Below are 24496 nucleotides of genomic sequence, written 5' to 3'. Positions count from 1 at the left end.
TATTATTATTATTTTAAAAAATCTGCTCAATATAAAGGTGCATGGGTATGAACTGACGTGTGTTTCATGTGAAGCTAGTAAGGTAAAGGTAAAGGTACCCCTGCCCGTACGGGCCAGTCTTGACAGACTCTGGGGTTGTGCGCCCATCTCACTTAAGAGGCCAGGGGCCAGCGCTGTCCGGAGACACTTCTGGGTCACGTGGCCAGCGTGACAAAGCTGCATCTGGCGAGCCAGAGCCGCACACGGAAACGCCGTTTACCTTCCCGCTGGTAAGCGGTCCCTATTTATCTACTTGCACCCGGAGGTGCTTTCGAACTGCTAGGTTGGCAGGCGCTGGGACCGAGCAGCGGGAGCGCACCCCGCCGCAGGGATTCGAACTGCCGACCTTTCGATCGGCAAGTCCTTGGCGCTGAGGCTTTAACCCACAGCGCCACCTGAAGCCAGTAGCTCGACTTAAAAAAAATAAATGCTGTCACTGACTAGACATCTTCATTATTTTTATACTGCATTGCCTGAATGTGGTTCCCATTTATCTAATCCATTTTTTAGTTTTGGTCAAACCTTTTCAGTTATAATTTTGGATTCAGTTTTTAGTTAGTATTCAGTTTTTATCATGAAAAAATGCTATAATTTAAATACTGTCAGAATGATTCTAGCAATGACCGTGTTTTAATTTTTTTCAAGAGATGTTTTTTTTTTAAAAAAAACCCCAAATAAATTCCACCAACTAATGGGCAGTCTACTTCAGTATATATGTTTGTGTGTGTGGTTTTTATTATTAAAGAAGGAAACTCTAGGATTGTCGTAGCTTGGAAAAGCTATGTACAAAGGAGAAATACCTGTTTGCCATTCAGATAGAACTCAGTTGGTATAGGAAGAAAATCCCATCAAATATCAGTTGATTGATTTTCTGTACCTTAGATCTTTGTAAATTCTGATTTGTGACTCAGTACAGGATGCACACATCTATTTCTAGACCTGCCAAGGATGAGGCAACAGCTTGCGCATGAGATTCCTACAGCTCTTATTAGCCAACAAAGTTGATTATATGCATCTTTGGCAGCTGCTAAGATTCATCCCAGGCTTCTCTGGTGCTTCAGTGAAAGTTAATCCTAGCTCTATTAACAAAAGAAATTGCATTCCATTTCTGCAAAGCTTCAGCAAAATGGTTGATCAGTACATTTCCTCTACTTATACACTGTAAGAAGTGGCACAGGTGGAGTTTAATAAGAGCCTTAGTGTGATTGCTTGATTTCTCATTGCTTTGTTACATAACCCAATGACTGGCAGTGGGATGGGTAAACTGTGTGGTTGACACAACATGACAGATCTGTCTGCACGTGCAAATTGTCACCTGATGCTGCAGTCATCAAATAATGAACATGCATGTGTGAGCCAACTCTGTTTGTTCTCCAAATATTAAAGCCCTTAAATTTTCTAGGAACCCTCCAAAACAATTACAGCTTTGTTGTGCTAGATGTTCTATGCAGGTTCTTAGATACCACCTTTGCCAGGCCAGGCAAGCCACTCCACACATGGGAAGTGTGGATTGATGGTTGCCTTAATTCACCTCATTTCTTAACATCCCTGCATTTCATTCCTCCAGAACTTGAAATGTAGAGCCTTCATTAGCCAATCGGTTTATTGTATTGGCTTTTCAAATATGGACACTGATTAATCACTTCTTCCCATAGCAGCTGCTGCAGAGAAAGTTGCAGAGCAGGTTCTGTGTATAATAAGCAGCCAGGTTGTTTTACCTTTAACGTTTCAGCTGAAATTAGAAATAGTCCTGGACCTCTACAGATCAGATGTCACCATAATGCGCTGTGGTCTAAACCACCGAGCCTCTTGGGCTTGCCAATTGGAAGGTCAGCAGTTTGAATCTGTGCAACAGGGTGAGTTCCCGTTGCTCTGTCCCAGCTCCTGCCAACCTAGCAGTTCAAAAGCATACCAGCGCAAGTAGATAAATAGGTACCACTGTGGCGGGAAGGTAAACGGTGTTTCCGTGTACTCTGGCTTCTGTCATGGTGTTCCGTTGCGCCAGAAGTGGTTTAGTCATGCTGGCCACATGACTTGGAAAGCTGTCTGCAGGCAAACACCGGCTCCCCTAGCCTGAAAGCAGAGATGAATACAACTGGACTTAACTGTCCAGGGTTTTTTTTTACCTTACTTTACCTTTTTACCTGTTATCCAATACTGGAGGGTCTCTTGAATTCAAATAGTGAAGTTGCCTGAGTAAATAATTGGGGAGGCAAGGAAGTGATTGCTTGCTATGACCCATTGCAGGACTGCTGTTTCTTATCTCTCTGAAGGCCATACAAATAAATGATCTATGTAATATATAGGGAGCCCACCCCCCAATATATAGAACACCCACTGTCATTCGTGTTGTTCCAGAGCAAGCACAAATGCCTGCATGTTATGGTCATAACCTTTCTTCCTCTCTGGCATTTGTTTTCTTTGGCACACAGAGCCACATTTGACTAACCACACCGAACGCGATGCTGTTTCATTTCTGTTCATGTGGCGCAGTTTTCCTCCAGAAGAGATGCCTTATTTGAGCTGCTGATTAAATCACCCTTGCTTGGCACTGGTACCGTCAGGAAGGAGTCCAAGCAGCTTGCAAGGGAGCCCATGCCATCTGAACAGATGGGCACACATGCAGATGGCCAAGAAACATGGACATCAGTTTGGGGAGTTGATTTCTGACTGAGAGTGTTCAAGCATCTGCCTGTGTATAACTCGGAGTGGGAGGAAGGCTTTGATCCAGAAAAGTGCTTTCATACACTGCTTGGCTTTAAGCACACATTGAGTTCTATGAATTCTAATGGGAGCACTTGCATATTAAAAATCCAGCACCTGTTTAAATGCCTTGCTTAACTGGGACTGGAATTGGTATCCCTAGTGTGCTGCGGATCTGCAGTTGGCGAAAAAATATGTTTAACGCAAGCTGGATAAATGTAATGCAAAAATTACTAATAGTGCATGTAAGAAATCCACAAAGTTAGACTGACCAGTATAGCTAATGACAAAAGTATGGTACTGATGTCATCATCCTCCTGTCCTGAATTTCTCATCTGCATTTTTTTTTTTTTTTTTACTTTCCTTGAAATTCCTATCACTGGCCTCAAACACCCACCCAGGAATCTCACCAATCTTTCTGAAATCATCCTCTCTTTTCGTTATGCACAAGAGCAAATCTCCAAAGGTTTAAGTCTTGCTAATTGTTAGATAGACTTTTCTGGTTTTTCTTTACCTTTACCTCTGTGGGACTCTCCCCTAGGTAACATTAACTTTGTTATATTTTGAGTACAGCAAAAGGACACGGTTGCTACCTCTTGCTGAGGCTTTGTGTAGTCTCTCGTGTCCAATGGAAATGTGCAATCTAACAGTGATGCCAGTTCAGGAGAAAGTCGCAAGTGATATGTAGCAGCAGAAATAAAAACAAAAGAAAACCCCAGGAAAGGAGGGGTGGCTGAGTGGCCCCTTGCGCGATACCTACAAGGCTGGCATGTTCCCTGGCCAATTTCCATTTCCATTTCACAGACTTTTGCAGCATAGCCTCCTCTTGGGAGCAACCAAGTTCTTTCTTTTTTAAAGGGGGAATGCCTGGGAGTAAAGACTAAAGTTTATTTGAGATGACTGGTAATTTTGATGGTTTCTCAAAGCATCAATCAGCCTCAAGATGTTTCTCTTTACCTTCCTCATATGAGGGGAAGAGTGCGTTAGGAAATGTCTCTCTTGTAACTATATAGAAGTGATTATTTTTGGTATAATTGTATTTATTTTGCTTGGTAGGTAGGCCGTCATTGCTCTAGTTCATTGATATTTTTACAGAATTACCCTAAGGTCATATGTAAGATATTCCTCGCTTTCTTGGAGAGCCAGAACAAACAGTAGAGAAGCTGGAGCCAAACACTTGCTTGAGTAATATTCATTCTTTTCTGCTCTTAGAAGAGGGGTCAAGTGTTATGAAAGCAAGAATGAGCAGCAGCTTAAAAACAATGGAAAAACCAACCCTGCAAGGCAGTAGCTGCATATTTATTTTGTACTAACAGAATTCAGGAAGGGATGGGTTCAGAGAACTAGCTGTTAAGACACAGTTGGACCTAAATGCTTGTAAACTTTGAAAGTGTTGTAATTAAATCAGGCAAGAGCAATACATGTGAAAAGGATCTAGGAGTCTTGGTTGACCACAAACCTGACATGAGCCAACAGTGTGACGCGGCAGCTAAAAAAGCCAATGCAATTCTGGGCTGCATCAATAGGAGTATAGCATCTAGATCAAGGGAAGTAATAGTGCCACTGTATTCTGCTCTGGTCAGACCTCACCTGGAGTACTGTGTCCAGTTCTGGGCACCACAGTTCAAGAAGGACACTGATAAACTGGAACGTGTCCAGAGGAGGGCAACCAAAATGGTCAAAGGCCTGGAAACGATGCCTTATGAGGAACGGCTAAGGGAGCTGGGCATGTTTAGCCTGGAGAAGAGGAGGTTAAGGGGTGATATGATAGCCATATTCAAATATATAAAAGGATGTCACATAGAGGAGGGAGAAAGGTTGTTTTCTGCTGCTCCAGAGAAGCGGACACGGAGCAATGGATCCAAACTACAAGAAAGAAGATGCCACCTAAACATTAGGAAGAACTTCCTGACAGTAAGAGCTGTTCAACAGTGGAATTTGCTGCCAAGGAGTGTGGTGGAGTTTCCTTCTTTGGAGGTCTTTAAGCAGAGGCTTGACAACCATATGTCAGGAGTGCTCTGATGGTGTTTCCTGCTTGGCAGGGGGTTGGACTCAATGGCCCTTGTGGTCTCCTCCAACTCTATGATTCTATGATTCTAAGAGGTTTGAATTTGACCCCCCCCCCCGCCATTTCTTTTCCTTTTTCCTTATTCATTTGGCACTCTGGCTCTTAATAAGTGGCTGGATTTCCAAAAAGACAAAATTTACGGCAGTGAGAGAAAGCAGCGCTCCCTTCTTTTAAAGTGGAATGGAATTTTGAGCATCACCTGAAAAGTAGATTTAGGCTTGCATTTATCACATACATTGACAATGGTTGTATGAGCTCTTTATTTTCCCCCATATAGCTTCAAACACTTTCAATCCCCCCCCTTAAAAAACTGTGTTTTAGTTATAGTGGTATGAACAGTTCATCATAGGGTTTTTCACATGTTTTCTCCCTTAGCCTCCCTCCCACCTGCCCAGGATTCACATTGGCTCACACAGTTCAAGCAAAGTTACTCCAGGAACACAAGAGTTTTACTGCAACCTACTGAAGGAAAAGGGACGTGGGTGGCGCTGTGGGTTAAACCACAGAGATTGGGCTTGCTGATCAGAAGGTTGGCGGTTCGAATCCCCACGACAGGGTGAGCTCCTGTTGTTCGCTCCCTGAGTTCCTGCTTTGTGCAGCCCTTCAAAGGCTCCCAACCATCAGTTGGTTGTCAGCTGTTTTGGAAGCTGCTCCAGTTCCACCCTTTTGGCAAAGCCCACCCTCGGCAGCGGACGCGGGTGGCGCTGTGGTCTAAACCACAGAGCCTAGGACTTGCCAATCAGAAGGTCGGTGGTTCGAAACCCCGTGGCGGGGTGAGCTCCTGTTGCTCGGTCCCTGCTCTTGCCAACCTAGCAGTTCAAAAGTACATCAAAGTGCAAGTAGATAAATAGGTACCACTCTGGCGGGAAGGTAAAAGGCGTTTCTGTGCGCTGCTCTGGTTCGCCAGAAGTGTCTTAGTCATGCTGGACACATGACCGGGAAGCTGTATGCCGGCTCCCTCAGCCAGTAAAGCGAGATGAGCTCTGCAACCCCAGAGTCGTCTGCGACTGGACCTAATGGTCAGGGGTCCCTTTACTTTTGCCATCACTGAAGGAAAAGAATTGCTGGTTGCCTCTTTAAAGATTAGTAGCAGCATATCACTGGATATCATTTTTAGTTGGGCCAAAAGGTCACTCATATATTCCAGTAGTCTAATTGGTTTGCTTTCTGTTCTAATTTTATATAGGCTACAATATTCTCCTCAGAATGCAAATAAAGCATTTGACCTGTGCCGCCCATGTCCATATCTGCTTGCAATTATTTCATGTTCATATTGGACACACACACACTTAAGTCTAACCTGAAATAGCAGTCTGGCTGTTTTTCAGTGCAGTAAAATGATGACTTGGCTCTGTATAACCTGTAGTATCTGATATGGAGTTGACCGGCCTCAAATGATGAAACATGGGAGTTAAAAGTGAGATCAAAAATGCTGCTTTTGTTCTTTGACAGTAGGTACTCACATATTCAGTATGAAGATTTATGCACGTCACAAAACTCGTTCAAGCTACTGGATCTGGCAAACTGTATTAACTGACAAAGTAATAGCAGAATCCTATACATGTCTACTCAGAAGTAACCCAACTGAGTTCAATAGGACTTACCCTGAAGTATCAAAACAACACAATTGTTTAGAAATATGGGTTTCTCCATATTTTGCAAAGCTCCAGAAGAGACTTGCTCTCTTGAAAGGTGTTAACTTTCTCTTTGTGGAAGATTTTCTCTTTGTGGAAAAGATCTTTTATATCAGGGATGGGGAACTTTGGCCCTTCAGATGTAGGGAACTGCAGTTCCATGACTCTTACCATTGTTCATGCTTCCAGGGACTGATGGGAATGGGAGTCCAATGACATCTCCATTTCTGTTTTGTATACCACCCAATGTAAATTGTATACCCTTTAACTGTCCTGTTTTAAGCGGGACATCCTGGAATCACAGTAGCCAATCCCAGTTTTTGTTTGATTCCCGGATGTCCCATGTTTTGGTCCGGTGTTCTAGGGTGAGTCTTTGTGCCTGAGCGCTGGACCAAAAGATTCTGGCACTTGTGAGCAGGGTCACGCCAGAGTGCTGAAGGTCCAGCACTCCAACATGACCCTCTAATGAGCCCAGAGTGCTGGTGCTGTGCTCTCATGCCATGCACCCACCCCACTTTTTTCGGGGTGAGAGGATGCTGCGGGACACATGAGTGGCCCAGGGGCGATGAGTGTCCTAATTTCAGGTAAGAAAAAGTTTGAAAGCAAAGTATGTTAGAGTTTTCCTTTGTATTGAAATTTATGTTTATTATGTTCCGGATTTTGTTATAAACAAATAAACAAACAAACAAATAAATAAAGCAAGCTAGCAAGCAAGCAAGCAAGCAAGCAAGCAAGCAAGCATAGTAGAGAGTGGGACAAGGAATAAAATGTAGTTGTTTTTATTAAATATAAACTGCAAGACCTAACCAATACAAGTAAAAATTCACTTTTAAAGACCAGATTATGACAGTGTTGTAGGTGAGGGGGATTGTGGACAGAGTTGGTGCAGATAGCTTCTTTTTTTACCAACATGTCTTTGAAACCCTCCCATAATGACCTGGTGAGAGCTGCTTCATTCTTTTTCATTTTGGAGATACAGTGGTACTTGGGTATTTGAACGTAATCTGTTCTGGAAGACTGTTCGAGTTCTGAAATGTTCGAAAACTGAAAATAGCCGACAGCTAGGCCTCAGGATCTTGCACTCAGAGGAAGCCGCATGGCATGTTTGACTTCCGAGGCGTGTTCGAAAACCGAAGCATTTACTTTTGGGTTTATTGCGTAGAAAAACTGAAATGTTCGTCAGCGGAGATGTTTGAAAAACTGTAATGTTTGCCTTCTCTGTTGGGGCAGGGGGATAGTGGGGAGATTATATAATGAACAAGACAGTTCTGCTATGTTGCTGAGACTGCACCTTCCTACTGTTAATTATTGTTAATGCTGTTTCTGTTTCAGGAGGCAAGCTTGTGTTTGTTGGCCCTGGCCCAATAGAGCTCCATGCACATTACATTCTGGTGTCAGATGGAGGAGAACTTCAGGTTGGCTCTCCTGGTCAGCCTTTCTGTGGCAAAGCCCAGCTCCACCTCTGGGGCAGTTTGCACTCTCCAGCATCCTTTCCATATGGGGCCAAATTTCTGGCTGTGAGGAACGGAACCCTTTCCATGCACGGTGAGCTTTAGCCACAATTGTGTGATAGATGTTTCAAAAATGCTCAGCATTAACAAAACCCATATTTTCCGGTTGATTAAAATAGCTTGCACTCGAATCTCTCTTAAAGAGAACTGTGGAATATTGCAGCAGCCCTGAACATCCACTCTCCGTTATAAAAAGGTGTAGGAATTATTTGCACCGTGTCTAATGCTGTAGTACAGCATCTCCAGGTAGGGATGGTCTTATTCTCAGGATAAGGCAGCTTCCTGTAGTGGAAGGGTCAGAGTTCAGTGGTAGAACATGGCTTTGCATGCAGAAGGTCCCAGATTCCATTCCTAGCAGCTCCAGAAGACTCCTTGCCTGAAATCCTGGAGAGCAGCTGCTAGCCTGTGCAGGCAATGCAGGCAAGTTCCAGTGGTCTGGCTTATTATAAGACAGCTTCCTATGTACTTAGGACAGAGCCAAGACAAGTGAATTAGGTTCTGAAAACGATGTCTTATTCCCCAATTAGTTAAGTCCTTCCTTGCATACATACATGGCAAAGTCAGTCTGGGTAGACAGCTTCTTTTTAGCAAAACCCTGATATGTTCATACTAGTACACTGCTTTGCTTTGTGTCTAGAGTGAGTTCTGAATTACTGTGAATTAGTAACTCTGGTGCCCAGGTTTGTCTCTCATTATCCTTCTTTTTTCTATAATAGTAAAGGTAAAGGGACCCCTGACCATTAGGTCCAGTCATGACCGACTCTGGGGTTGCAGCGCTCATCTCGCTTTATTGGCCGAGGGAGCCAGCGTACAGCTTCCGGGTCATGTGGCCAGAATGACTAAGCTGCTTCTGGCGAACCAGAGCAGTGCACGGAAACACTGTTTATCTTCCTGCCGGAGTGGTACCTATTTATCTACTTGCACTTTGACGTGCTTTTGAACTGCTAGGTGGGCAGGAGCAGGGACCGAGCAACGGGAGCTCACCCAATCGCGGGGATTCGAACCACCGGCCTTCCGACCAGCAAGCCCTAGGTTCTGTGGTTTAACTCACAGCGCCACACCAAATATTATATTCATTATTTTAAGAATTTCTATCCTGCCCTTCATGATACGGTCATAGGACGGGTTAAAAGGTAAAGGTAAAGGTACCCCTGCCCGTACGGGCCAGTCTTGCCAGACTCTAGGGTTGTGCGCTCATCTCACTCTATAGGCGGGAGCCAGCACTGTCCGCAGATACTTCCGGGTCACGTGGCCAGCGTGACAAGTTGCATCTGGCGAGCCAGCACAGCACATGGAACGCCGTTTACCTTCCCGCTGGTAAGCGGTCCCTATTTATCTACTTGCACCCGGAGGTGCTTTCGAACTGCTAGGTTGGCAGGCACTGGGACCGAGCGACGGGAGTGCACCCCGCCGCGGGGATTCGAACCGCCGACCATGCGATCGGCAAGTCCTAGGCGCTGAGGTTTTACCCGCAGCGTAACCCGCATCCTGCGTATATGTATATCATATACACCCGCGTGTATATGATATACAGCATATCAAAATACATTAATTAAATACAACCAACACACATTAATGCTTGAAGGTGCAAAATGGTCTCTGCTTACTCTGAAGAGCATCACAAAGAAGAAAGGCCCAATTACGCAAGTGAAATTCTTGGACGGATGTCTCCGTTTCCACCAAGGTCAGGCTATTCAATTTACATTGCCCAGGCAACTGCTTAATATGCCACACTGTTCCTGTGGCTGGCGATATCTCAAACATCACCCTTGCTGATAATGAATTCAAGTGGTGAGTGCTGACAGAATGAGGTCACTGAGAAACACGAGGGCAGTGTTGGCCTTCTCAAGGGAACCCTGATGTTTCCAGAAGTAAATAAATAGATAATAAAACCAAAGGGTGCTAGCCAGCTCCAAACGCGAGCCTTCTACCATGATGTGGTACAGGAGGCAGAGGAAACGCATGGGACCTGCATCCCAAGGTCTGAACAGCATTGGAAGGAGCCCTGAAGAGGAGGACCTCTCTCAGAGGTGTGAAGATACAGAGCAACATTTTTTATTGGTCTTGCTTCTTCTCCTGATTGATGACCTGACAGAACTATGGAGTGCCAGCATTTTCTTTCTGCTTGGATTTTACTAGTGTCCAATGCCTTCCCCCTGTTTTGCTAGCAGGAGAAGAATTTGTATGGAAGGCAACAGGACCTTGTCTCCAGAGCATTTGACCTAGGTGCCATAAAAAGACAGACGAAAGGAACATCCACATGAAATACCAATGACTATTTCTAGTCATGTCCATGGCTGTAGAGAGTAGACTGGGTGATCAAAAAGAGTCAGTAAGGGAGAAGAACTGGGTGGCCTTGCCCATTCTATTGGAAACATCTTTTGGTTTCAAGTCTTCAGCAATGATGCAAGAAATATTGGGCTTGCCATCCCATCTCCTGTCCGAGGCACAGTTCCAGTGCATGGGTACAATTAAGTTTCACTCAAAGCGTGTAATCCACCATTTAGTCGTAATGCAGTTGAGCCTCTATAAGTAAAATGGAAAAAAAGAACACATACTTTTCTGCCTTCATGCTGCTTATGTCAAATACAAACACATTTTCCTGGTTCCAATATGGCATCAACCTAGCTTGTAGTATAAAACAAATTGGAGTGCTTGTCAACATTTTTATAGTTTTGAAATAAATGTGTATAGCTAGAGCAGATCTAAATCATTAAACAAACAGGCTTTTGAGGGGGAGGGAAATCAGCTGTCTGAGTAGACAGGATTGAATGTAATTTAATTTCTTATTTTCCTTCCAAATAGAAAATTTGGAAGGAAGCGTTCTATAGCAATGGCTGAATCCTGATTGTTTAGTAACTGCCTGTCAGCTTCTTCCTTTGATATGTTAATATGACTAAGGGTTTTCCCAGAATTCTCTCCACGCGGCAGTCCTGTGCTCGGGTGGTCGGAGTAGATGGGGAAATTGCACTGTTGCCTTTGGCTTTACCCAGCTCCCCTGCCAATCAGACCCCACTCCCCATAAACTGCCTGCCAATCACATGTCAGGTTTAAAGGAGGTCTCAGTCAGCTGGGGTAACTTGAATTTTTGACAATGTAATTATGGCCCTTGTGTCCACAGCAGAAGCCTGAATAGGATGGAGGGATTTTTTTTTTTATTATTGATTGTTCAGAAGAGAAATTTATCAATGTCTCTGGCTCTGTTCATATGTATTCCCCAAGAAACTCTCCTGACAAGTTTCCAAAGAGAAATCTAGCTTGGTGGCTTTGGCCATATCTTTGTCCTTTCCATAATAATCAATCTAGACGGGCTGGCTGTAGTTCCTGAGAGAACATGCAGAATTTCAGGTGGTGCAAGCTTTGTCCAAGAGATAGCATGCAAAAGAATTACAGATGACATGCTGCAAATAAAACAAACCTATCCATTTCCCCCCACTACGGCACAGATGAACTGTTTGACCGGTGTCTGGTGCAAGAGTCAACACTGGAAGTGTCTGAACTTGGGTGTGAACATGACGTATACAGAGTACCTTGATACTATTCCTGACATAGTCAGGAATTCTCTCACCCTTCACCCTGTCCTTCTGTGTTGCTCCTGCCTCTCTCGCTCTCTTATGGATAATTACAGAGTCTTTGCAAACCTGAATCTTGGATGCAGAATAAACTAAACAAAGGCACTGTAGTTCTGAATCCAGTTCTCAGGCAACACTGAGAGCTTTGGGTCTCTCTGAGCTGATTGAGGTGTTTCCATACTAGGCATTTAGCATGGAATTGCAATATTTAGATTGCTCACTTTGGACAGAGCATTTATATAATGCATCGTCCAATTATTGTCATCCTGTATTTTCCCTACCACAAGAATAGTACAATCTCTCCTGGTGTAGATACCATTAGTGATACTTCATATATTTGAAGGGCAGGAGTTTGAGGGAGGCTTGGCTATATAGCCGGTGGCTGAACCAGTAACAGCTCAGCACACAGGCATCATAACCATTTTAGTATTTTGTTGTTTTTAAATTTTTTTATTTAATGTTAACTGCTAATTTTATCTAGTTGGAAATAGCACTAAAATGCTTTTTAAATTTTTATTTTAATATGCTCTTTTTATTTTATTACATCGTAACACCAATTTAAATAATAAATCAGAAGAAAAAAACCTTTCCAGTTCCCACAATAAACCACCTTGCTGAAATGACATGGAAAGGGTTCCTCAGTCATTCCCCCCCCCCCCCCCCCAGCATTATAGTTTGCCGCATCCAGATGCAAGCTGTTCCTTGCAGGGCAATGAAATGGTGTCTACTGCAAAGATTATAGTGAATGTGTGCTTTGCTTCAAATGGTTGTTCAGGTGAATTGGACCTTCCTGTTCCTCATCTTCAGCACTGGATATGACATAGCAGAATGTATACATAAAAAAGTGCATGCACCCAGCAGTGTGGAGAGTTAAACACAATTCTTCTTATAGCCAAAAGAAGCCCAGTGATTGGGTAACACTGGGAGCAACCTGTTTGGAAGTAGCTTTGGTTTCTCACCTTATTTTAGCATTTCAGTGGAAGATGCTATGTACTTTGACATAAAGCATGAATCATGAATAGTTGTTTAAAAATGTGAACTAGAGCTGAGCTCCTGTTGAAATGTGGATCTAGATCACAGCAAGTAATCTAATCAAGGCATCCTAGAGGTTTATGTATTCCAAATCCTAGGTTTGTCTTTTAACCAAGGACTCATCAGTCTTCCTTTCTTCACACCCCCACCCCTCCAATTCCCCTTCATAATGACCGACTTTTAGCTCCTGAAGTTATAGGCAACAGATCTTAACATTTGGATGATCATCTTGCCCTACACTGATGTTCCTAAAAGCGCTTATTCTGTCTCATTCACTAACTGCTTAGGAGATTAACTGGCAATAATGGAAAATGTGAGAAGCTGGTGATGAGTCTGTCTTGTACTTACGCACTTAGCCCTCACGATATCTTCCTCCCTTTCATAGCAGTGCAATCTGAATTACAGGTTCATTGCATTGCACATCACATCTTGCCAGCTTGGCCCCTGATGCTATTATCAACTGGCAATGCCTATGGAAAATACTGGCAGCACTTTGCTAGCATTATAATGGTTGCAATATTGTAATGCAGCAGTTGGTTCACCCTAACTTAATTTGCTAGTGTTGGGCGGGACTAAATCCTAAATGTGGTGCTTTTAATAAATGATTTAGGGAAATGGTAAAATAATTGACTAAAAACAAGACTGTTGTTGCCAGTAGCAGATTGCAGGGCGGTGTTGTGGACCTTACCAGGGAGATTGGAAGAGGAAAGGCAGCGGGGAGTTCTGCTCATTCCCTTCCGGGGTGTGGCATTGCTGCCAGGCCTCTGATGCCTCAGCCCTAGGGAATTTCTCCTTGCCTGGAACTCTGGTCAGCAAGAGACCAATCCACTCTCTCACTGGCTGAGGGACTTGGATTCAGCCTGCCTGCAAATTGACTAATTACAGGTGAGCCCAGGGGTGGTCTTTTGGGTGGTGGGCGGAGTGGACTGGGGTCCAAAGAGGACTTCACTCCAGTCCACTCCATAAAAATAAAAGGTGGCCCAGTCCTTCACTGGCACCACCGGTCCCCCCCTCTTTTTCCTACCCACACTCTCTTGGTTTCATCTTGTTACCAGGAGTAGTTGTTTGGTGCTTGACCTCGCTATGGAGGCTCTCAGTCCCCATATTCGGGGCCAGGAGGTATTTTTCTGTCAGACTAGTTGGCCTTGTCTGAGGGTTTTGCCTTCCTCCCAACTTTGGTGGGTTAGGCATGGTTGGAGGGGATGTTGTAAGCCTCTGCCTGTCCTTCTAGGGGAATGGAGTATCCCATTAATAGGATCCAGGACGAGGGATCCAGGACACTAGTATCGGGTTGAAATAGGCTAGAACTTTTATTCATTACAGGTGTAAGTAGGTTTTGGCCAAGGTATTGGGTATGTATCTGGTATCAAGCACTGACCTACTGTTTAATAAATAAGGCGGGGGGCATCCCCTGACATACACCAGATGTTACGATCCCACCAGTGCCACCATTGTGAAGGGTGCTATGGCCGCTGGACCCCCAGACACCCCCCTTCCTGGTGTCTCCAGATTGGCCTGTTCCAACAGACCTTTGCCACCAATGCCTGTGTGGTTGGAAGGGGAGACGCTGAGCGTTCCACCCACGGGTGAATGGGGAGGAAAAAGAATGGGCCCCTGGAGCCCAGGTAAGTGAAGACCCCTAGCTACTGAAATACTTTGAGACTTATGGATAAGAATTGTCTTGAAGGCCTGCTTCTTGGGTAAGAGGAATAACACGTTCTTGAAAATTGCTCCCAAGTATAAGCTACAAAACACGGTGATTAATTTAATATTTGTGTTTCTAGGTAGTTATCCCTTTTCCAAAATATTATGCATGGGGGGAAAAGAAAGAGGAAAAGTTGTCTGATGTGAGATGGTACGAGAAAAGTTCCAAATTTTGCACCATGATGCAATGGGAAATTCTACATTCCTCCAGTAGGCTGATCTCCTTCTGAAGTACTTTCTCTTTGATACTAGGAAGCTTCAGGGGGTTTTGCTTAAGGAGTTCTCGGTAACCCAGGACACTGAATATTCCTTAGCAGCAAATAGTGATACGGAATAGATTCATTTTCCATGTCTAGAGGACTTAGTCATCATAAATAAGCAAAGACCTCCTGTTTTATCAGAGGGAACGTATGAAAAGCTTGCAGAGTGTCAACCAGCATATAAGCAACTTGAGAGAAGTTTGCTTTGCATCAACAAGCTGCCTACACAGAGAATTTGGCCTGAAGTGGCTTACGGAGGAGGCTCTAAACTTTCACGACGGAACAAACAGCGCCTGATTTATAGAAGTTGTGGAAGCTCCTTCCTATTTCAGCTACCCTGGTGCTCATAATGTTGCCAAAGCACAAATAGAAAAGATAGAAGAGGAAATCCAGGTTGATTTTGAATGGCGGCAGTTTGCTCAGGTCAACCTTAACTTATCCAATAGCTGTTTGGCAAAATGTTTGGAGGAAGATTTTAGGCTTCCAGAGCTGCTGAAGAAAAACTGAATGCAAGCTGTTGCTACAGGGCCACAATTCAATGGTATTGCACATGGTTTGCATGTAGAACAGGGGTAGCTGGCAGAGGAGCCGGGTATAGGGGGTGCAAGAGGCTTCAGTCCCCTCAGTGTTTTGAGGCAGGGGCCCCTGCCCTCCCAATATTGAGGGGGCCGACATTCCCTGCTGCTGCCAGGTGCCCTTCGCAGACCCCAGGCCCTGCCTAAGAGCCCAGGAACTGGGAGGGGGTTGGAATGAGCGGGAGTGAATATCTCCCTCCGCGTGTTCTGCCCCTGCCAGGCACATGCACGAAAATGGAGGCTGAGCATGGAGCCCAGCAGCCACGCTCTCTCTCTCCCCCCCCCCTCAAATGGCATGAGGAGAAGGAGGCTGAGCACAGAGCACAGCTCCGCGCTCCCCAGCGTTCAAGCACTGGCAGGATGCCATGTGGCTTGGCCTGCTGCGTGGAGAGGCAAGTTGGCGCCTCTGGTAGCTGGTAACCTTTTGTAGACTGGGGTCCATATTGACCCTACTAATGTAGAGACCTATCTTGAAAGAAGCAAAGAAAGGCCAAAGGCTTCTGAAGGCTGCAGATTCACTTGTTGGTGAGTCACAGGGCGCTTCGGGTGATGCAGAGCACTTACAACTCCAGCTCAGCGGCATGTTACGGGTTTTTGCATTGGGTGGGTGTTGAATTGCAGGATTGAGGGCATGGAAATTGCCCCCAAATTACCCCACTGCACTTGGGGAAGCCCATAGCAGAAGGTAAGAAAATTCATGGGGGAAAACTCCAAGTGTTTTTTGGTAGCCCATGGAGATCTTGGCATTTGATGCATTACTGTATTTTAATATTGTGTTGGAAGCGGCCCAGAGTGGCTGGGGAAACCCAGCCATATGGGTGGGGTATAAATAATAAATTATTGTTATTATTGTTATTATTATTATTTGCTGGTTTCAAATTTGGCAGCATTCTTCTGTGGGGAAGATAAGCTTTATTTTCCTCCTGAAACAAAACAAAACTAATCCTGTGGCCTTGGCCTAATAGTATGTTGATGGAAAGGGGGCGGTGGAGAAAAATAAAAACAGGAGCCCTGACTATTTTTTTTCTGAGGTCCCACACCCAACAACAGTATTTCCCAGGTACATTACCTTGGTTGGGTCCCTACACTCCACTGGCACATGTCCTCCCCGGCAGATGACTGAAGGAAAAGATGACAGATGAATGTTGTCCTTGGCAGAAAAAAATGGTTGCCAGCCTCTGTTTACAGCCATCAACAATAGTTTCAGCATACTCTGTAATATTTTTCCTCTTGTTTTATTGTGTTAAACTTCAAATATATAGTTTCAGCACAAGCAGGTTATTTAACACCTCAAAGGATGCATCTGTAAAGCAGCTTTATGTACCTAGTCTACTGAGTTTTCCCCAAAAACCTTATTTTCTCTTTTGAGTTGAAGAAGAATGGGGAGTGGGATGGAGCCTACTTTCTAAAGCAGCTGAGAATGATGATGGCAATGGATTTGAAATGGGGTGCTCCACACAAGTACTGTTGCAGAAGAGTGCAGGTCGCATCCAGTTATTTTGTAGATATTCGGCGTAATACAGTATGCTGCATTGTTGATATTGCAATACATTGAAAGCATTTATGTGTCTTAATTTACAGAGTGCACGGTTATGTTTCTGTTCTAACTGGTGTAGGTGTTGCCTCCAAAAATAGTCTGTGGAAGAGTTGTTTTCCAACCGGCACTAGTTAATAATTAAAAAATGAATTAAATAATTGAGGAGTTGCATTGAGCCAATCCATATTTTAGTACTTGGGAATGTTTCCAGTGGCAGGCCTTTTGGTAAAGAATAATCGTTGTGATTTTAATTTCCCTTGCTTTTGACTGCCATCCTTTTATGAGAAATAGAATGCCATCTCTGGTGGGTTTATTTCTGCCCCCCTCCCCAAGTACTGCTGTGGTGCTTGCAATAGCCCCTTGTGAACAATCTGTTTCTGGTGACAAGTCTTCTTCCCAAAGCATTTCGTCTGTTGCAGAGGGCAAGCAAAGGGGTGATGGATCATCTTGAAAATCGTCAGAGGAAGCATTTGCCCCCCAGGCCTTGTTCTCCCTAAGTTCTTCCCTCATCCCAGTGCCAAATTTTCTTTGGAATTGGCTCAGACTCCAGTTTTTGGAGGAAATCCAGCTTGTTGTTGTGAAGAGGTGGAACTCAGTGGAAGTTTCTCTGGGGGAATTCAAGGCGATGCTAAAATGGCACGGAAGGCGACTTCAGCAACTATTAGTCACTCCTGGTTGGCACAGCTGTTGGAACTTTCAGCTAATGAACCAGTAATTTATGAAAGCTGGGAAAGCTGATGATCTATCTTTTCTGCTTTTGGATGATTTCCACAATTCATGAAGGTTAATCAAGTGTCAGGTTCCCAGTATACGGGTATAGATGTACTCATTAATACTTGTGGTCATAGATTGCTTGTTATGCCATGAGAGTTCAGATCCTTGTTTTCTAATTTTGAATGGAATGTGATTGTATTAATGGCAGGAACTGATCATTTGTTTTTCATTTCACTCAGCTTTCCCAACTCTTAACTCCCATCAGTCCCAGCCATTGGATGATGTAGGGGGTAGTCCAAGACTTCAGGAAATCAGTCCTGTCTGAGAAGGCTTGTCTAAGTGGGGTCAACGCAGTGTATTTATTTATTGCATTTTAGACATGCAGACTGATATCTGTCTTTTAGGTTTTTCCTTTGGCATGGCCTGTGCATAACTTTGCCTATTTAACCATCTTAGCTCACAGTAAATAGGAGGCATTGACAATTCCACATGGTTTAAGTTGCCTTTTAATATGCCTACAACATTACTTACAATAAATGGTTTCCTTTCCTCTCTTGTGTGTATTGTACTAGATGTCATTGTATTCCAATATCTTCTGTGATCTTTGCTCCTGCAACTCCGCCATCCTCAGACTCTTGGAAGCCTCATACTTTAAAAAATGTTTCTGCGCTCTTTTGTTGCCCAGCATCTCTGGACTTCTCTCTGTGTAGATGTGGTGCCCTGTAACTCTTCAAAACTCACCTTAACTTGAGATCCCTTCATTGCAGGGGGCTGGGCTAGATGACCCTTGGGATCTCTTCAAACTCTATGGCTCTATGATTTCTACCAATCCTAAATGCATAATCCAGCGTTTGCTCACACCCCTTGCCACTTTCTTCTTTCCACATTGTCAACACCAAATGTGTAAGTTCATTGGATGTAGGATCCTAAATTTTTGGTTATGGAATTGTTACAAAATGCCATGCATTTTGATGGTGTTGTATAAACAGTACAGTGGTGCCTCGCAAGACGAAAAGAATCCGTTCCGCGAGTCTCTTCGTCTTGCGGTTTTTTCGTCTTGCGAAGCAAGCCCATTAGTGGCTTAGCGGATTAGCGCTATTAGCGGCTTAGCGGGCTTAGCGGCTCAGCTGTTAAGCGGCTTAGCGGCTCAGCTGTTAAGCGGCTTAGCGGCTTAGCTGTTAAGCGGCTTAGCGGATCAGCTGATAAGCGGCTTAGCGGCTTGGGAAAAGGGGGGGGGAGGAAAAAAACCCCACAGGAACTCGCAAGACATTTTTGTCTTGCGAAGGAAGCCCATAGGAAATTCGTTTTGCGAAGCACCTCCAAAATGGAAAATCCTTTCGTCTAGCGGGTTTTCCGTCTTGTGAGGCATTCGTCTTGCGGGGCACCACTGTAATTTGTAGATGACAAGCTTCCTGAAAAGAACCAAAAGGTTCTCAGGTACTTCACACTGACCTTGATACGGTAATCGATATGCAAAACAGAGTCTACCGCCTCCACTCACATGGGGACTTTTAGAATCCTTTGTTTGCATTACAGTTGCATCAGAAATACCGACTGCATAGTCAGCATGGATCATTGCTTTCTCTGTTTCCACATCACCCTTCTCTGCTGGCCTCCAAGTGCTTGAGGGTTTTCGTCTTTGTTTTGTTCTACATGATCATTTCAGTGTGCATGGAAGAAAAATGAGTGTGCTGCTCTGTATTTTAACTGGCTTTAAGTTTAAAACAAACACAGAAGAGGGGAGAATGATTATTTAATGAGACGATTCATATTAATACATTAGCTTTAGCTTTACTGAAAGGGAAAGAAGAACATTTAAGGAAACTTTCAGAAGAAGGACCTGGGACTTCACCCATTTCTCTGAGCATTGCCACTGTTGTGGCATATTATTCATAAATCCATTTAAAAGCTTTGGGAGGAATTCAATGTAGCACCAAAGAGGTTGTTCCAACAGTGCAAGCATGCATAGTTTTTTGTTATTGATTTTGCTTGAATTGTAGGTTTGAAATACTTGGGAGATGAGATCAGAATGCTTAGTTTGTATGAAGAAAATGTCAAGCTACAATACCTTTGTGCTCCTTGTCTCTCTTTATGTCTCTACACATTATGTTGTAGGTTGTGTCCCCAAAGTGACAGTCACACACTTGAAATCAGCCGCACGTCCCAATGATACAAAATTAGTTCTGGTGGATCATGTGGACTGGAAACCTGGAGATGAAGTTGTTATATGTGGAGGAGGGCCTAGAAGTGCCCAGAAACAAGAGGAAGTCGTGACTGTCAAGACTGTAAATGGCACAGAACTCTATGTTTCATCTCCACTCAGGTATTTTTTCAGCAGACCTTGATGTTAATGTAAAGCTCATACAGTTGGTCTTGGTATCTGAAGAAGTGTGCATGCACATGAAAGCCTATACCAAGAACAAACTGAGTTGGTCTCTAAGGTGCTACTGGACTTCTGCTTCAGTGTATCTGAAGAAGAATGCATGCACACGAAAGTTTATACTAGAACAAACTTAGTTACCCTATATTCTAATTCAGATTCAATTCTCTAAATATTACAATTGTTCTTGGTTATTCTTCTTAAGTTAGAAATGTTTAAGGCTGCAATCCTAAATACAATTACTGTCAGGCTTCCACTGGTTGACTGAGTACACAGGTTTTCGACTTTCTCCTCCTCCTCCTCCTCCTTCTTCTTCTTCTCCTCCTCCTCCTCCTCTTTATTCCAGGATTCCCTACTATGCTTAAACATAGAGCAGGTTACATGATTCAGAAGTCACAGCAGAACTGTAAGATACATGGCCACGCATAAGCTTAGAAGTTGTCCCAACACTTAACATCCCCCCCAAAGCTTCCCTTTTGAAGAACGAGGGGGCACAGTCATTCACACTGTTTTCCCCCAAGCCACAGGACTGGGCAAGCCAAAGGGCACTCCTATGAGTAGGCTGGATCTGCTGAGTCTTTGCACCAGAGGCAGAGTTGACATGGCTGCCTCAAATGGGTGTTACCTCCCCAGCGGTAGGGAGCACCTCCCTGACAGGAGGCAGCAGTGGAGGCAGGTTCGGTGGCTCTCCTGTGGTGGCCAGATTATCTGATGTCACTGAGCTGGGCCTTTTCTCTGAGAACCCACTCCATCCAAAAACATTATCTGCCTGCTTGCCTGTTACATTTATCAAGCCCCTCTATCTTGCAAAAGACTCAAGGTGGTGTCTATGGTTCCCAGTTTCTGCTCCCAGTTTCATCATCACAACAACTCTGTAAGGTAGGCTAGGAGATGGTGGCTGGCCCAAGGTCACCCAGTGAGTTTCAGGGCTGAGTGGGGATTTGAACCCTGGTCTTCCAGGTCATAGTCCAACACGCTAACCATTACACCACACTGCCTCTAGATCATCACCTGCCACACCACTGGGCTCTTCTCCAGAATCCAGTTCGGCACCCTCGTCCCATTCCTCTGCCCTTCTCTGGCCAGTCTTGTCAAGACATTTCCATGTGGCTCATGACATTTACTAAGGAGCAATCCAAACATCTCTCAGGTCCACCTCACGGCCATTGCATGAGGCCCAGTGTGGGGTCATTGGGTGCATAAGTGTGCAGAGCCATCTTAACTGTGTCCCTCCCGCCAACCATCTGTTTTCGCTGCTGTGCACCAGCAGGGTTGCAAATGCCCTGCTCTGTAAAGTCCTACTGGTGTGGAAGGGTGGGGAGATTTGGATTGTGCCCTAAACCTTATTGCACTCAGTGGGTCTTCTCGTAAACATTTCAAGGACTGAACTATTAGTATGCACAGTACTGCTTGTAATGATATAGGAGAAATTACTGTACCCTTGCACTTGTACGGTGAAGCTGCATTCATGTGGTTGCATCACAACTCAAGCGGCCACTTATGTGCATGGTTATATGTGTAGACTGGGTACAATTGGAGAAGAAGGGAAACTATTATTTGCATTCTCAGAAAACCCCACTCATTGTTGCAGCACATAATCCGGAGCTCAGCACTAGAGCTAAACATGTGTTCCAAGCCCCAAAGACCTTCCATCTCCTATTTCCAAAGGGGTAGTCTCTGGAAACCAAAACCAACAAAGAGTCGTGTGGCATCTTTAAAGTCTTAAGCAAATTTATCATTGCATAATTTATCATGGCAAATTTATTATCATGGCAAATAATATTACATTGGCAAATTTATCATCAAACAAACCAAGTTTTTTCCTTGTTTGGTTTGGGTTGAGGTGGGGCAATTGCAAACAGCTCGTCAGAAGATAATGAAAGGTCAAAAGGTATAGTGGCAACTGAATTCTGGCTCTCATTTGTGACTAGATTTATGGTACAAAAATCTAAGCTGGCTACGATTGTTCCTTTGTATCCTATAGGTATCCTCATGGTATTGCCGAAGAACAGGTGTCTGGAGCTCTTGTGGCATTGGTCAGTCGGAGTGTGGTCATCCACGGAAATGTCACCACGGAAAGGGCTTCCCACCTGCAGCAGTGCAAAGAAGCAGATATTTCAGGAGGTGAGAGAGAGGGTACTCTAAGGGTAACATAAAGAGATTAATAGAATCACAGAATTGGAAGGGACCCAAGGGTCACCTAGTCCAAGCCTTGCAGTGCAGGAAGCCTTGACAGACGGCCATCCAACTTTGCTTGACAACCTCCAAGGAAGGAGAGTTTTCCACCTCTCATGGGAATCTGTTCCACTGTCGAACAGCTCTTACTGCCAGAAAGTTCTTCCTAATGTTGAATCAGAATCTCCTTTCTTGTACCTTGAAGCCATTGGTCCTGATCCTACCCTCCAGAACAGGAGAAAACAATCATGTTCCCTCTTCCATGTGACAGCTCTTAAGATATTTGAGGATGGCTATCCTATCTCCTCTCAGTCTCCTCCTACACATACCCAGCTCCTTCAACCGCTCCTCATAAGGCTTGGTTTCCAGACCCTTGATCATCTTGGTTGCCCTCCTCTGCACATGGTCCGGCTTGTCAACATCCTTCTTAAATTGTGATGCCCAGAATTGAACATAGTGTTTCAAGTGTGGTGTGACAAAGGCAGAACAGTGTGGTACTATTACTTCCCTTGCTCTGGACACTATACTTCTCTTGATGGGCAGGGTATATATATATATATATATATATATAAATATTTAATGTTTGTGCAGTCTAGAATAATGTTAGCCTTTTTGCTGCTGCATCACACTGTTTACTCATGTTAAGTTTGTGGTCCACCAAGACCCCTAGATCCTTTTCACATTTACTGCTAGTAAGACAGGGGTCCCCTATCCTATATTTGTGCATCTGGTTCTTTCCCCCTAAGTGCAGAACTTGTCTCTTCTGAAAATCATTTTGTTAGTCTGGGCCTAGTTCTCCAATCTGTTAAGGTCATTTTGAATTCTGATTCTGTTTTCTGCGGCATTAGCTACCCCTCCCAGTTTGGTGTCCTCTGTAAATTTGATGAGCATCCCCTCAATTCATTCATCCAAGTCATTTATAAAGATGTTGAACAACAAAGGGCCCAGGACAGGACCCTAAGGCATCCCACTTGTCACATTTTCCCCCACAATGATAAGGAACCATAGCTGTGTTCCAGTCCGCATACTAGTATGGGACCAGCTGGGGATGGGAGGATATGTAAATTTTGGTTTTCTTAGTTTTTCATTGCTTCAATCTTAAATTTAGTACTCCACATTTCTGCAGCAATTTGTGATTTGAAAAAAATCCTTATTAAGGTTTTAATGCGAATTTCTCCTAATGAACACATTTTTTGTGCAGTTTTGACTAATGCACATATTTTTGCAAGTAATTTACCATAATAAAATGCATGATTCATTATATTCAATATATTCATTTTAATGAACATTTCCCCTATATATTTGTAATTATTCGTTGGAGACCTGCCTCACAAAATTCAAATAAGTATGAATTTTGAGGGATGGCAGCACTAGTAGAAGCAGCACTAGTAGAAGAATAGATGTTATTGTTTGCTTTGCACATTTATGATTTTTTGTGTGAATGGTCATCATGTGATCATGTGAGCACTCTAATTAACGAACAGCCTGAGTATGTTTTATCTACTTCACCCCCAGTGAGTGAAGCATGTAATAAACCTAAAGTATTTAATGTCTCATGCTTACATCTCTTTTTGTAATTTAATGGAAGATTGTGAAGATGCCTCATGCTTTTCAAACATTTGCCCTGCATGCTATATACCTTCATCATTGCTTTTCAGATGTCTCAGACTGTTTCTACAAGAAAAGTGAGAGGAAACTTGGATCGCGGGATATGGGGGCTGTTGTCATTGTGCAGGCCTACAGTGGTGAAGAGACTCAGCTTCATTTAGAAGGTGTACAGTTCCGGCATGTAGGCCAAGCTTTCCAGAAGCATCTCAGTGCACTGACCATTGCTGGAAATGCCCACATGACTAGTGAGCAAAAATTATTATATTTTGTATCTTAACAGCCTTTTAAAAAACAAACGGTTGTTGGCCTTAACTGAGTTCCATCATAAGTCTTGTTTCTGAGCACAATTCAGAGTGTTGGTTTTGACCTTTAAAACCCTAAACGGTCTTGGCCCAGTATACCTGAAGGAGCGTCTCCACCCCCATCATTCTGCCCAGACGCTGAGGTCCAGCGCCGAGGGCCTTCTGGCAGTTCCCTCATTGTGATGAGCAAAGCTACAGGGAACCAGGCAGAGGGCCTTCTCAGTAGTGGCGCCCGCCCTGTGGAACGCCCTTCCAGCAGATGTCAAAGAGATAAACAACTACCTAACATTTAGAAGACATTTGAAGGCAGCTTGGTTCTGGGAAGTTTTTAATGTATGACATTTTAATGTATTTTTAATCTTTGTTGGAAGCCACCCAGAGTGGCTGGGGAAACCCAGCCAGATGGGTGGGGTACAAATAAATAAATTATTATTATTATTATTATTATTACATTGCTAAAAAATCAAAACTAGGAGTGGAGCTTATTAGCTATTCTTTTATGTTCAACTGAGTATACCTTTATTTCAGTCAGACAATAACACCCAGAAATTTTTTGGAGGTGTCACTTTTTCTGGACTAATAAAAGGAGATTTTTGGTAACCATTGGTCAGTCCAAAATGTCCTTTTCTGGGGTGATGCCACCATGATGCTTCAACAGGTGCTGGGTGATCAACTTTAAATA

General features: G+C 43.9%; 1 protein-coding gene across 2 annotated transcripts in view; it reads left to right on the top strand.

Moving 5' to 3' along the window:
• Window positions 1-24496, top strand: part of PKHD1 (PKHD1 ciliary IPT domain containing fibrocystin/polyductin) — a 242753-nt gene that overhangs the window by 94745 nt on the left and 123512 nt on the right. For both annotated transcript variants that reach the window (XM_083729646.1, XM_083729647.1), the window contains 4 exons: window positions 7777-7989; window positions 19465-19672; window positions 21714-21853; window positions 23563-23757. In XM_083729646.1, the coding sequence (XP_083585772.1) occupies window positions 7777-7989; window positions 19465-19672; window positions 21714-21853; window positions 23563-23757 (756 nt within the window). The remainder of the gene's footprint in view (window positions 1-7776; window positions 7990-19464; window positions 19673-21713; window positions 21854-23562; window positions 23758-24496) is intronic.

Source organism: Podarcis gaigeae, assembly GCF_964106915.1.
Source record: "Podarcis gaigeae genome assembly, chromosome: 3".
Lineage (NCBI taxonomy): Eukaryota > Metazoa > Chordata > Lepidosauria > Squamata > Lacertidae > Podarcis > Podarcis gaigeae.
Note: the sequence above shows the minus strand (reverse complement) of the source record. Positions and strands in the feature narration are given on the sequence as shown.